The sequence below is a fragment of the Natator depressus genome, chromosome 11 (genome assembly GCF_965152275.1).
Source record: "Natator depressus isolate rNatDep1 chromosome 11, rNatDep2.hap1, whole genome shotgun sequence".
In the NCBI taxonomy this organism is placed as follows: Eukaryota; Metazoa; Chordata; order Testudines; family Cheloniidae; genus Natator; species Natator depressus.
The window spans coordinates 33,864,058-33,879,097 of NC_134244.1; the positions used below are offsets into that span (position 1 = coordinate 33,864,058).

The 15,040-nt window shown below is 40.9% G+C and overlaps 1 protein-coding gene across 1 annotated transcript in view; it reads right to left on the reverse strand.

The window, feature by feature from the left end:
• DPP4 (dipeptidyl peptidase 4) overlaps window positions 1-15,040 on the reverse strand; it is a 78,184-nt gene that overhangs the window by 21,543 nt on the left and 41,601 nt on the right. Inside the window, exons 13-18 of the mRNA XM_074967439.1 lie at window positions 13,781-13,885; window positions 13,617-13,684; window positions 6,149-6,202; window positions 5,435-5,559; window positions 4,228-4,275; window positions 1,538-1,636 (exon numbers count right to left, since the gene is read on the reverse strand). Of these exons, the coding sequence (XP_074823540.1) occupies window positions 1,538-1,636; window positions 4,228-4,275; window positions 5,435-5,559; window positions 6,149-6,202; window positions 13,617-13,684; window positions 13,781-13,885 (499 nt within the window). The remainder of the gene's footprint in view (window positions 1-1,537; window positions 1,637-4,227; window positions 4,276-5,434; window positions 5,560-6,148; window positions 6,203-13,616; window positions 13,685-13,780; window positions 13,886-15,040) is intronic.

Below are 15,040 nucleotides of genomic sequence, written 5' to 3' on the forward strand. Positions count from 1 at the left end.
GTAGAGTTCAGACTACACATGATGTTAAAATACAAACGTGCTAAGTGAGACATTCAAAAATTAAGACTCTGGGTCATATGCTGTTGAAAGTGTTTTTCCTCTGTGCTCTGTAGATATAGGTATACGCATCTTCATTGAGATGTACAAGACACATGGATTGAAGAGGATATTTGGATCTGAAGTTTAAATTAGTGGGATTTTTTTTCTGTCCAGTACTAAACAAAGAAAGAAGAGGAAATTCCCCTTACCCAACAGCTTCTACCCAGAAGAGATGAAGTAGTAAGAGGAAGAAGGAATAAAAAGATGAACACACAACTGATAGCATGAAGATCATCTTTAAACCTCCATCTTCCCTGGTAGTTTCCATCTTTAACCCTACTAAAAGTGTCACTAGAAATAAAAGACAGAAACACAAAGATAAAGGAGAGCTATAATATTAATGAGATAACAGTGGGAGGAGGGAGGTATCAAAAAAGTGCAACAAAGTTTGTAAAACTTGATTCCTGTAAGAATGATCATTTTGTTGAACAGAGTGAATGTGTGTCACAAAAAACAGGCTGACACTAGAGGTTGGAATCAAGAATAGTCCGGGAAGGCACTGTGCATACTTCTCATAGCCTATCAATGCTCCTCAACCAAGTATCAATTCAAGGCAAGACTCCAAGGAAACTTAAGAGGCCATGAGCCAAAACAACTGGTTTGGGTTCCTTGACACCATGCAAATCCAAACCAGCAAGATTCATAAAGCATTAGTGGCGAATTCACCTAGTGGGCAATTTAGCCCCATATCTAACATCTATAATAACCACTTAAAACAAATTCTTTAAGCACTAACACATTGTTATATTGTTATTCAGAAAACCCGGAGTCAGTAGAATATTCAAGCATACATATACTTTTAAGCATGTGAGTCATTCCACTGACTTCAATTGGACTAATCACATATTGAAGTTACACTCATGCTTACGTGCTTTGCTGAATTGGGGGCCTTAATAACCCAAAAAAGTTTTCTAGAAATTTAGATCCTGCATCTATTTTTGAATAATCATAGTACCACTCCAGCATGATCTCTGTCTTCAAACAGAAGCCACCCACATTAAATGTGCCTTTAAATTAACATAAATGAGTAATCTCTTTAAACCAATTAAAATTCTACTATGAGCTTTCTGGCGTAGCAGCACTTTTATCCTTTAATTTTGACTCTTCACCCCACCACATATATTAGCAACTAAAGAGCAGTCATCCACAACATCATCAAGAAGAAAGCACAATGATACATACTCTACAAAAGAAATTTGTCAAGGGTAGCAGCTGGTTTTATTCTGTGTAATTTCAACGGTGCTGTCATTTCACTATTTACACACACACACACTCTCTCTCTTTCTCTCTCTCTAAACTAAAAGTTTTAAGAACCAAAATAAATACATCTTTAGTCTTCAATTAGAATATATTTAAGGAAGTTTCTAGCCCGGGATTTTTAAAATGTACTGCATCTTTCCTAAAAATGGTAAAGAATTAAGACATATTTTTAACTTACTGTATCCATTCAGACTAATGTTGTCAACTCTTTTGGAAGGCATTTGAATATCCTTCAACGTACTGTCCAAATCTGTGTTGTTTTCCAAAATTCTGATGACTAAATAACAAGGTGGATAAAAATGTATTTAATTTAAATTTAAAAAATCATTCATTTTTCCTTTTTAAAAATAAACCTGTTTAAAATTCAATTTGAAATTGACAAGCGACATTAGGACCGAAATTTACTATAATCTATTCAAATCATTTAAATAAATAAAAATACGCTGTATCATTGAGCCCTCTTCAAATTCTAACGAGTTACAGGTTGCTATTTTTAAAAAAAATTATATACACAATCGGGGGAAGACGCTTCAACTTTTGAGGTCAACTCAATTTCCTGTAAATTAAATATTCATATTATTTTCAGTCTTTTTAATAGAGCAAATGCTGGTATTTATATTTTTCTACATTTAAGCACTTTCAGTTTCTGTTGTTCAGAAGAACTTTTGCACACTGGGATTTTCAAAAGCACCTGTACAGATTCACACCCAGCTTCCATTGATTTCAATGGGAGTTGTGTGTTGTGCTTAGGTGCTTTTGAAAATCTCACTAGGGGTTAGATTCATAAAGGAGATTTAGGCTGAACATCGCAGTGCCTAACATGTAGGCGCCCTGCCACCAGGTGGAATTCACAGCTCTGAGTTAGGTGGCCAAGCTCGCTGTACAATGCATGGGGAGAGTTAGGTGCCTAAGAATGAGATTCACAGAAGCCAGCAAGCTGAGTGGAGAACTGCCCGAGCTAACCAACAGGAAATGCCAAAGAGAGGAGTGAGGCCCAATCCCTGCCCTCAAAGGGAACTAGATGGCTAAATCTCAGCCAGATGGATGTCCTTCTCTTTGTTTGGGATTCAAAGCTGAGAGCCCTCTCATGGAGTTAGGTGTCTAAGTCAGGCCTGGGGTTTGAGCACTTCTGGGCCCCTAAGGAAGCTGGCACCTGTGCCTTCAACAGGAGAATTTGAGATCTGCCCCAGAATACAGCATAAGCCAGTAGTTATGGCACAGCTGCATCAGGCAGAACGGAGATTCAAACTCAGGTCTCCCATATCCTGAGTGAGTGCTCTGACCATTGGGCTAGTGTTTAGTGTCTGGCTGTATTATGTGCATGGCCCAATTCGGTAGATATGCTTTAAGGTGGGTTCTGAGCACATCCATCAGATCCGCACCTTCAGGTGAGATAGGTGGGGGAGTGCCTAGCTTGTGACTTCAACCAAGGCTTAGGTGTGAGTTAGGCACCAAACTGTTCAGTGGTTTCAGGACTGATGCAGCTATGGACATGCCCAGTGGCAGAAATTTAGGTGCCTAGGGGACTTAACCAGTGGAAATGTAGGTGCCTCCACAGTTAGGTGGCAATTAAGCAGCGGCTTTGTGGATCTAAATTTTGGATTTAGATGTCTAAAGTGACACGCACCTAAGTCCTGCTTGTGAATCTAGCCCTATACATCCATCTGCATCTTTAGGTGCCTAATTTGAAAATCTGGCCCCTTGTGCTTCAAGGTTTTATAGCATTAGTAGATCTCATCTTCTCTCACCTGCTTTTTATTAATGGATTGGAAAAGGAAAACAAACTTTCCTGCTTTTTTTCCCAACACCCGATCAGTTTCTCAACTTTGAATGAACTAGTCCAAATGAAGATTATATTGTCTGTGCACCGTCTAGTTAAACTGACACCAAAAGTAATTAAAGCATACTGGGATTTTCAAAAGCACCTGAACAGATTCACACCCAGCCCCTTTAGGTACCTATCTGCACCTTTAGGCACCCAACTACTTTTGAAAATCTGGCTTACGGTGACCAGAAACAACCCATAAATTCCCTAACTGCAGTTAATATGTCCTTTGTTTAATAAATCAGTTTGAAATGCAAAACATGGTATAAACCTGCTTTTGTTCCTTATGTATCCAACACATGTAAGGTAACTTTATTTGTAGAAAAACAATTTATTAGGGTTGGTTTTGTACACTTTTAACTGAATTCCAGTTTCCATCCAAATGCACCTTGGCAGAAATCATGAGTAAAATTTTACCTAGTGAACAAGAAATGCATCATTCACTATTTTCTAACATAATAAAAATGTGAAAATTAAGAATATGAACAAAATGTTGAGCTATATAATTACTTATATATAGTATATCCTCCTTGTTAGCAAAAAGTAGTATCAAATTTATTGTGATGGCTACAGTTTGTTGCAAATCAATATCATTTAATGGTTATACCAACCAATGAGAATGAACCTTGCTTTAGGAAAATAACTAAAAGGTAAAAAGCAAGAGTAAAATTTATTATTTAAATCAAGTTTTCTTGCTCGCTGATTTAAATCAATGCTGAAAATCAATACACCTTGTTAAAACAACAACAGAAATAAATGGCAAGTCTGATTACTGAATTCCAGTGCATTTTATCTCATTCTACTGGGAAAAACTTAGAGTTAGCCAGGACACAATTGACTGTCAAAATTAGGTTTCAGAGTAGCAGCCGTGTTAGTCTGTATCCGCAAAAAGAAAAGGAGTACTTGTGTCACCTAGTCTCTAAGGTGCCACAAGTACTCCTTTTCTTTTTGTCAAAAATTAAAATACCCTAAGACTAAGGTTACCCCATATCTACTACACACGCAGACACACACTGCAATTGAAAATAGAGAAGATCAAATACCATGATCGTCACTACTTCTGGACAGCACAGAAGTGGGCAGGCCGGGACCTGTTGACACAAGAAAAGAATACATCTGTGTTTTAGTTGAATGCCTTTTTAAACATGATCCTGTAACACTAACTAGGAGAGTGTGATTCCCAAAATGTTCAGCTTGGGAAAGTATTTGAATCTTTTAAGGACCATCACTGAGACCCCAAAAGTCTCCCCAAAGGCCCTCCACCTACTTTCCACAGAAGCCCCAGGTTTCCCCCTCCCTCCCATGTTTGAGAGAGACCCAAAGTGCGAAAGCATTGGCTTAAGATTTCAGCACCTTAAAACAATGTGCAGTTCAGAACTCAGGGGTGATTCAAATGCTTTTTTCCCTGAACTAGCTAATTCGTCCCTATCACTTTCCAGTATGTGTGCCAGTAGGTCAGTGACTCAGGAGGAGAGCTCAGATATTTCTTGGACCCTAAATATTGGACACTAAATATTTCTTGGACTTTTTTTTTTTAAACAGGCTCACTATCTCTCCCCTTATATTAATCGCACTCACTGAGGATTTCTCTTCCCTAAAAAGTAAATCGCTGGCCTTGCTCCCAAAGGAACATCCAAGACCTTCCACAATATACAGCTTTCTACAGCAGCATCTTCCCTTACAAGTCTCCCTATGGAATTCTGCCACTGATTCTCTTTGAACCACCAGTCATCAAAGAAGGCAAGAATCTATTTTCCACACTCCACTTCTGGAGTGAGAGTGTCACTTCTATGATACTTTAGGGCATTAAAGTGTTCAGAATTGAAGAGAGGGGGCTGTAGTAGCTCATTCTTCGAGATAAGCCGTCAGCACTGGCACATGCCACTGACCCTAATCTGCTGTCCTTCTGAGCATGCTGCAAGATGCATCTGTTTGCACAGGCGCCTTCAGAGATAGGTCTTGCTGGGGGTTAGATCTGCATGGGAGAGGGGAATTGTATGTTTTCTTGGGTGGTTGAGTTCTGCTGACTGTTGGGGTAAGCTATCATTCCATTTTATTTTTATTCTTATAATTTGAGTGACAGGTGCTTCGAGCCTAGGACAGGCAGTTGTTAATTACTGCATAAATCCAAAGAAACAACAATGAACACATAGCATTGTTCTTTAGCATGTACCACAGACATCGTTGGTTGAACCCCTCCTAATTAAATACTGAGTCACATCCGCATCTACTAGTTTGGGTTATACTCACCATAACAATTCAGCAGATAATATTGTGCATCGCTGCTGAAGGATGCAGAATAATACTGACATCTGTCTTTGTCCAGATCACAGCTCACGCACTTAGGTGTGGTTGGACCATTTCCAGCTGACACTCTGCAAAGTGATGGAAAGTTTCATTTAAAAGGTAAATGACATTTCTGAAAATGTCCATTCAGTCACCACAGTTGTCAGGTGACTAAACAATGCCAGATAGAATTTGTCTATTTTGCATCAGAGATTTATCTCTGTACAAACCATGCATAAGCATGTATGTAGAACAGAGCTCCCTAGTAACAATGCATTTCGCATTATGATGTGCTTTTCTTACAAACATGCCATTATATATGGTATTAAGGTCCAGTCCTGTTCCCATTAAAGTCAACAGCAAAACTCCAGTTGATTGTAATGGCAGCAAAACCAGAAACTAGCAGTCCAGAGTTGAGGCAATACTGCAATTTACATCATAATCAAAACTCTAAAATACTAATATTATAATGAGCATTTTTCATCTTCTAAAACAATTGTTTTATTCTCTGTAACACAACAGCTTGTTTTCCTAAAATATTTTAATTAAATATCCCACACAGAACTGTACATTTTATTCAGGATCAATGGATATTGAATATCTTAATCACTAAACTTGTCTATAACTTTCATTACATTCTTTTCATTTCTAAATTTGGAAATATAATAAGCATCATACTTATAAAGGTTTCTTCCTCCTGGCATTCCACCAAATTCATTACTGAGGTAGTATCTATAAAACAACAGTTGAAGTAAGTTATTTATGGTGTATTTACACAACACATAAAATGATCATTTAGATATTGCTTAATTACATTTTTATGCATCAAATTTTTATTTAGAGAAGTTAATGTAACTCTGCCTAATGTAGGTAAGTATATGAAATATCCTGTGCTGCTCATATGTATATCTATCCAAACAAACTGTCACTGTATTATTTTTACATATTCAAAGTTGCCAAACTCAAGTAACTTGCTTCACATATTGTGGTATTTCTGCCTGCCATAGCATTCGCAGAGATTAATGCAAATTCAGGGGAAGCAGAGAGAGAAGGCAGACCCTCAACTAGAGAGAACACCTTGTGTTTGGACATAGTAGTTGCAAGGAGAGCTATACACCCGGAATGACAGCTCCATATCTTTAGGCGGGTGGGAATTTGTCTGTCTGGCCACAAAGGGAACAGTGCTTTATGGCTGTGGCAGGGGAGTGAGGCCAACTGCTGAAAAAAGGGGACAAGGGGCCTGTGTGGTGACAGTGTATCATCCACTGGGAACCGGATAGACAAAAGGATCGAAAAGGGACAGCCCTATGCGTGAAGTCCCCTTTTACATGGAGTAGCCTGAGGCAGCACCCACCCTCCCTCCCCTTTAGATGGTGAAATACCAGGTTTGGGTAAGACCCTTTATTAGAGGGGCTGGGTGTGACGGTGCACCCTGTTAAGGCTTTATGGAAATATGCTTATGAATGTGTGTGTGTGTGTGTGTGTATATATATATATATATATATATGACATAACTGAAATATGTTTTACGCTACATATGCCATGTAACATATCTGTAAAATGACAGGTTTCAGAGTAGCAGCCATGTTAGTCTGTATCCGCAAAAAGAAAAGGAGTACTTGTGGCACCTTAGAGATTAAAATTTATTTGAGCATAAGCTTTTGTGAGCTACAGCTCACTTCATCGGATGCATTCAGTGGAAAATACAGTGGGGAGATTTATATACACAGAGAACATGAAACAATGGGTGTTACCATACACACTGTAACGAGAGTGATCAGGTAAGGTGAGCTATTACCAGCAGGAGAGCGGGGGGAGGGAAAAGAAGCCCTTGAGGAATTCCACCATGAGTTCAACAATTTCCATCCCACCATCAACCTCAGCCTGGACCAGTCCACACAAGAGATCCACTTCCTGGACACTACAGTGCTAATAAGCAATGGTCACATAAACACCACCCTACACCGGAAACCTACTGACCGCTATACTTACCTACATGCCTCCAGCTTTCATCCAGACCACACCACACGATCCATTGTCTACAGCCAAGCTCTACGATACAACCACATTTGCTCCAACCCCTCAGACAGAGACAAACACCTACAAGATCTCTATCAAGCGTTCTTACAACTACAATACCCACCTGCTGAAGTGAAGAAACAGACTGACAGAGCCAGAAGAGTACCCAGAAGTTACCTACTACAGGACAGGCCCAACAAAGAAAATAACAGAACGCCACTAGCCATCACCTTCAGCCCCCAACTAAAACCTCTCCAACGCATCATCAAGGATCTACAACCTATCCTGAAGGATGACCCATCACTCTCACAGATCTTGGGGGACAGGCCAGTCCTTGCTTACAGACAGCCCCCCAACCTGAAGCAAATATTCACCATCAACCACACACCACCCAATAGAACCACTAACCCAGGAACCTATCCTTGCAACAAAGCCCGTTGCCAACTGTGTCCACATATCTATTCAGGGGACACCATCATAGGGCCTAATCACATCAGCCACACTATCAGAGGCTTGTTCACCTGCACATCTACCAATGTGATATATGCCATCAGGTGCCAGCAATGCCCCTCTGCCATATACATTGGCCAAACTGGACAGTCTCTACGTAAAAGAATAAATGGACACAAATCAGATGTCAAGAATTATAACATTCAAAAACCAGTCGGAGAACACTTCAATCTCTTTGGTCACTCGCTTACAGACCTAAAAGTGGCAATTCTTCAACAAAAACACTTCAAAAACAGACTCCAACGAGAGACTCCTGAATTGGAATTCATTTGCAAACTGGATACAATTAACTTAAGCTTCAAGAAAGACTGGGAGTGGATGAGTCATTACACAAAGTAAAACTATTTCCCCATGTTTATTCCCGCCCACCCCCCCACCCCGCTGTTCCTCAGACGTTCTTGTCAAACTGCTGGAAATGGCCCACCTTGATTATCACTACAAAAGGCTTCCCCCCTCTCCCCGCTCTCCTGCTGGTAATAGCTCACCTTACCTGATCACTCTCGTTATAGTGTGTATGGTAACACCCATTGTTTCATGTTCTCTGTGTATATAAATCTCCCCACTGTATTTTCCACTGAATGCATCCGATAAAGTGAGCTGTAGCTCACGAAAGCTTATGCTCAAATAAATTTGTTAGTCTCTAAGATGCCACAAGTACTCCTTTTCTTTTTTGCATACCTGTAAAGGTTATGATTGACTGAATCTATTCATCCTATTTGTATGCATGTATCATTTTTGTATTCGAAGTTATGAATATTAGCTGTGTACTTGCTTGATTTGTCAGCTTCTTGAGAAAGAAATGTGCAAATTAAGTGGCCAATCAAGAAACACTTAACGAACAATGGATCTTGGAAGGCTCCAATCCATTTCAGAAGAATTCCTGGAGACAGTCAAGATAGCATGTGGGCAATGGCCGCTGCCTGTAAAAACTGAGTCATGCATGGACATGTGACTTGCCCATGTGACTCCAAAACTCCATCTTGGAGCTGGACTTTGCATAGAAGAGAGGAGGGGGTCTCCACCCACAAGAGGAAGTCTATTTAAGCCCGTGGGAGATCCCTCCATTTGGTCTTCAGCTGGCTCAAGAGATAGCCTCTCTACCCCCAAGGATACCTGAAAGAAACTGGAACAAAGGACAGTAACTACAGGGAGTGTGAGTGATTGCTGGACCCAGACTAGAAGGAGACTAGTCTGTAAAAGGAAGCTTACTGGAACCTCTGAGGGTGAAGTTTTATCTGTATTCCGTTTTCTTACTGTATTAGGCATAGACTTGCATGTTTTGTTTTATTTTGCTTGGTGATTCACTTTGTTCTGTCTGCTATTACTTCGAACCACTTAAATCCTACTTTCTGTATTTAATAAAATCACTTTTTACTTATTAATTAACCCAGGGTATGTATTAATACCGGGGGGGGGGGGACAGCTGTGCATACCTCTCTATCAGTGTTATAGAGGGCGAACAATTTATGAGTTTACCCTGTAGAAGCTTTATATAGGGTAAAACGGATTTATTTGGGGTTTGGACCCCATTGGGAGTTGGGCATCTGAGTGTTAAAGACAGGAACACTTCTTAAGCTGCTTTCAATTACCCCTACAGCTGTTAGGGGACGTGGTTCAGACCTGGGTCTCGGTTTGCAGCGGGCTAGCAGGTCTGGCTCAAACCAGGCAGGGCTCTGGAGTCCCATGCTGCCAGGGCAGGAAAGCAGAGGCAGAAGTAGCCTTGGCACATCAGTTGGCAGCCCCAAGGGGATTTCTATGATCCAACCCATCACACTGGAAAGGAATTTTTCCCTTACCACCAGATTGGCAAAGGTGGAGTTGGGTTTTTTTTTGCCTTCCCCACGGCGGGTTCAGGGTTGCTCATGCTGACTTTGACTCCTGAATCGAATTGATGCGTAGGATCTCCTGGGAGGCTAATATGAGGGGGAAAGGAGTCCAGGAGAGCTGGCTGTATTCTAAAAAAGCCTTATTAAGGGTGCAGGAACAAACCATCCCAATGCGCAGAATGAACAGCAAAAATATGGCAGACGACCAGCTTTGCTTAACAGAGAAATCTTTGGTGAGCTTAAACACAAAAGTGAAGCTTACAAGAAGTGGAAACTTGGACAGATGACTAGGGTAGAGTATAAAAATATTGCCTGAGCATGCAGGGGTGCAATCAGGAAGACCAAAGAACAACTGGAATAGCAGCTAGCAAGGGATGTGAAGGGTAAAAAGAAGGGTTTCTACAGGTATGTTAGCAACAAGAAGGTGGTCAGGGAAAAGTGTGGGACTCCTACTGAATAGGGGTTGCATCCTAGTGACAGATGATGTGGAAAAAGATGAAGTACTCAATGCTTTTTTTGCCTTGGTCTTCACGGACAAAGTCAGCTCCCAGACTGCTGCACTGGGAAGCACTGTATGGGGAGGAGGTAAGCAGCCCTCAGTTGTGAAAGAACAGGTTAAGGACGATTTAGGAAAGCTGGACATGCATAAGTCAATGGGGCCGGATGCAGTGCATCCAAGGGTGCCGAGGGAGTTGGCTGATGTGATTGCAGAGCCATTGGCCATTATCTTTGAAAACTCATGGCAACTGAGGGAGGTCTCGGATGATTGGAAAAAGGCAAATATAGTGTCTATTTTTAAAAAAGGGAAGAAGGAGAATCCGGGGAACTACAGCCTTACCTCAGTCCCTGGAAAAATCCCTGGAAAAATCATGGAGCAGGTCCTCAAGGAAACCATTTTGAAGCACTTGGAGGTGATGATGGTGATCAGGAACGTCAACATGGATTCACCAAGGGCAAGTCATATCTGACCAACCTGATTGCGTTCTCTGATGAGATAACTGGCTCTGTGGATATGGGGAAAGCAGTGGATGTGATATACCTTGACTTTAGCAAAGCTTTTGATACAGTCTCCCACAGTATTCTTGCCAGCAAGTTAAAGCAGTATGGGCTAGATGAATGGACTATAAGGTGGATAGAAAGCTGGCTAGATCGTCAGGCTCAACGGGTAGTGATCAATGGCTCCATGTCTAGTTGGCAGCTGGTGTCAAGCAGGTATCAAGCAGAGCATCCCAAGGGTCGGTCCTGGGGCCGGTTTTGTTCAATAACTTCATTAATGATCTGGAGGATGGTGTGGACTACACCCTCAGCAAGTTTGCAGATGACACTAAACTGGGAGGAATGGTAGATACGCTGGAGGGTAGGGTTAGGATTGAGAGGGACCTAGACAAATTAGAGGACTGAGCCAAAAGAAATCCAATGAGGTTCAACAAAGACAAGTGCAGAGTCCTGCACTTAGGATGGAAGAATCCCATGCACCACTACAGACTAGGGACCGAATGGCTAGGCAGCAGTTCTGCAGAAAAGGACCGAGGGGTTACAGTGGACGAGAACCTGGATGAGAGTCAACAGTGTGCCCTTGTTGCCAAGAAGGTTAACGGTATTTTGGGCTGTATAAGTAAGGGCATTGCCAGCAGATCGAGAGACGTGATCGTTCCCCTCTATTCGACATAGGTGAGGCCTCATCTGGAGTACTGTGTCCAGTTTTGGGCCCCACACTACAAGAAGGGTGTGGAAAAAATTGGAAAGCGTCCAGCAGAGGGCAACAAAAATGATTAGGGGACTGGAACACATGACTTATGAGGAGAGACTGAGGGAACTGGGATTGTTTAGTCTGAAGAAGAGAAGAATGAGGGGGGATTTGATAGCTGGTTTCAATTACCTGAAAGGGAGTTCCAAAGAGGATGGATCTAGACTGTTCTCAGTGGTAGCAGATGACAGAACAAGGAGAAATGGTCTCAAGTTGCAGTGGGGGAGGTTTAGGTTGGATATTAGGAAAAACTTTTTCACTAGGAGGGTGGTGAAGCACTGGAATGCATTACCTAGGGAGGTGGTGGAATCTCCTTCCTTTGAGGTTTTTAAAGTCAGGCTTGACAAAGCCCTGGCTGGGATGATTTAGTTGGGGATTGGTCCTGCTTTGAGCAGGGGGTTGGACTAGATGACCTTCTGAGGTCCCTTCCAACCCTGATATTTTATGATTCTATGATGATGATCACCAGTAAGTAAGCCCACCCAGATGTGCATATTAGAGGAGTTGTTATTGCACCTGAACTTAAAAACAGGCATTAGCTGCAAGAAATCAAAGTTCAAGAAGTGTCAAATTCTATGAGAGAAGCCAGATGGCACCAGCCATGATGCACAACAGTGAGCTAGAGGCTATGGTAAACAATGACCCACAGTCAAGCTAGCTCATATGCTGCCAGCCATAGCATGAGCTGGACTTCACCTTGTGTTGCAAGCACAATGCTGTCACCAGTCCTACACTGATTTTTAAAAAAAGTAAATAGACTAGTGTCAAAACATATCCAGGAACCTGTGGGTTAGATGGCCCTGTACATCATCTGGAGGTTTATTAGTTGGGCTCATTACAAGTAAGATCTACTGGAGAAGCTTTAAAGTTCTTTGTCTTTGCGTGAACATTACACAGAGTAAATGATTGAACAGGACTTTAGATGATGTAATGTTATTCTCTTATAGATTGCTAACTAAATATATTTGTTGCAACAGATGCCTTATTTATTGTGATTGACAAACACATGGACACACTTTATACAGTATAGGTCCAATTCTCCTCTTACCACACCCGTTTATCTCCATTGACTAAGATGGAATTGCACCTGATTTATACCAGTGTGAGAGGAGGACCAGGCTCATCACATTTTATACATGGTACACAATGCACCTACTATTCCTATGGACATTCAGAGTTCTTGCTAGTCATGAACTGGAACAGAATAATTTGAGCTCAGTTTCTTTTTGTTCACGTGGGCTGCTTTGACAGAGACTGGTTATGCACTAAGTGATGAAGAATGCATCATTTTTCACTAGAATTTTAATAATTACTTAAGGTGACTTTTGCCCTCTGAACTAAAAGCTAAACATTTTTTTTTAACAGAAGGACACATCCAAAATGAGCTGGGCCCTCTAAAAAGAGGCATTTCTGGTTTTATGTGGGCAACAGATTGAAACAAAATAATATTTTTTCTAAAACAAAATAAGGAAAGTGCACCTGGCACAGCTTCTCTTAGAACCAGTAGGCTTAAGCCTTAAATATTCCCTCAACAGTCAAATCAAGCGGAAAAAATAGCGCAACCTCTACATTCTCCCCCCTACAATTTCTGGTCTGTATGTGAAGAAAGGGCAGAGCGTTTCACAGAGACTGTCGTATCTTTTAATAATATGTTGTAGGAAAATTATACAGTCAAATACATACAGCAGTGTGCATGTGTGTACATGTATCTCAAAGATAGGACCACATTGCAAAGTTCAGAACTGTATCTAGAAAATATCTCCCAAAATGTAGAGCCATTTGCTTGTTGAGTTTTGAGTTGCGAACTGTATGAGTGTGTGTACGTGTGCACATCTGAGTGAATCCTTTATGTTCCACTAAACTTTTTTGGCAACCCCCCCCCCCCCCCCCGAAGACAAGTGGGGTGGGTCTTTCTTCCAGCTTATTTCAAAGGTACTTAAGCAAATAAAGATACAGATACACACCTAGCGGGATCTCCAACAGTGACTAATCTGTATTATGTTGTAAAGACTTGCAGTTAAATTGCTTTTCTTACAATACTCACATAAAGTCATTGGTTACAGCTTCTATGCTGATTACTTCCCATTTTCCATGTGTAATAGGTATTCTGCTCTAAAAACATGGGGAGGCAAAAAGCAGAAAGGTAAATTCCATGCTGGCCTGAAGAAATGTAACTCAGCGGTGACTATCCTAAGAGTTATTACTCACCCCTGTGCTGTTGATATAGTGGATATGTTTGTAGCCCTCTGTATTGCTTAAAATTTTGTAGTAGCTAACATTATCAGATGCGAAGTAAGGGTCAGAAGGCTGAAACTGGAAAAACAACACAAAACTATTAGAGCAGATAACAGAAGCCCAAGAACAAAATGCTGACCTTTAGTTTTGGGGAATCCCTCAGCATCTGAATTCATAGGCTCTTAACATTCATGTCATGCATCTCGGTAAACATATTGAAAAATACTGTTTCAGTTCAGGGCTGGAAATTTATTTTGATTAGGTGCATGGAACCTATAGCAACCATCTTGAGAAGTAAACACAGCCAACATGCTGTCTTTGTTTGCACAATTTCCGGTGCATTAGCAACCTGCCACCCACGAGCTCCCACCTCCCTTTCGAATTAAAGACTTTCAAGTTTACTATTTTCCTGTCACTTTATAATGTCATGGTATATGCGTTACTGCAAACACTATATGTGAAATTTGAGGGGGCCTGCATGATGTTTATGAATTTGAGCACAGTTCATTGACATGTCTTCTATGTTCTGCAAACTTTTCAACTGAAAAATGGCTTCTTTTTCCAATAAAACAAGCTACTTTCCAAGGGCAAAGGGCCCAATTTTGAGTGGACGGTGGCTTCACAATTCAAAACAGCTTAAAGCTGGCACTTATATTTTTATGTTTTCATTGTAGAAACAGCCATTCAACAAAACAGACCTGATCCAAAGCACATTTAAATTAATGGGAGTCTTTCTATTGACTCCAGAGGGCTTTGGATCTGACTCTTTATGTAGAAAAAAAAATGGAAAGGCATGAAATTGCTTCAAGTGAAATAACATAGTATTTCTATAGTATGTTACACGCTCAAAAAAATTAACCAATCCTCACAGTCCCCCAGGACATGTTATTGTTTATTCCTGTTTTACATATGGGGAAACTGAGATAGATAAAGTGACTTGCCTAAGGCCATTCAATGAGTGAGTAGCATAAACTGGGATTAGAAATCAAGCCTTTCCAATACCTGTGTTCATTTCTCTGGACAACACTGCCTCCTTGGTAATATTTTTGTACAAAATTTCATGGAATGTATTTCACTAGTTTCTCAAAGCCCTATTTAAAACTGCAATCTCACTTCAGCTAAATGTGATTCTCCTTTAACTTAATTGGCAAGGGCTTAAATTTCTGAGGTAACACACTGTTGGTTCCTAGGCCATGAGCAATATAGGGACCATGAAGTCCTGAGTGATCTTGA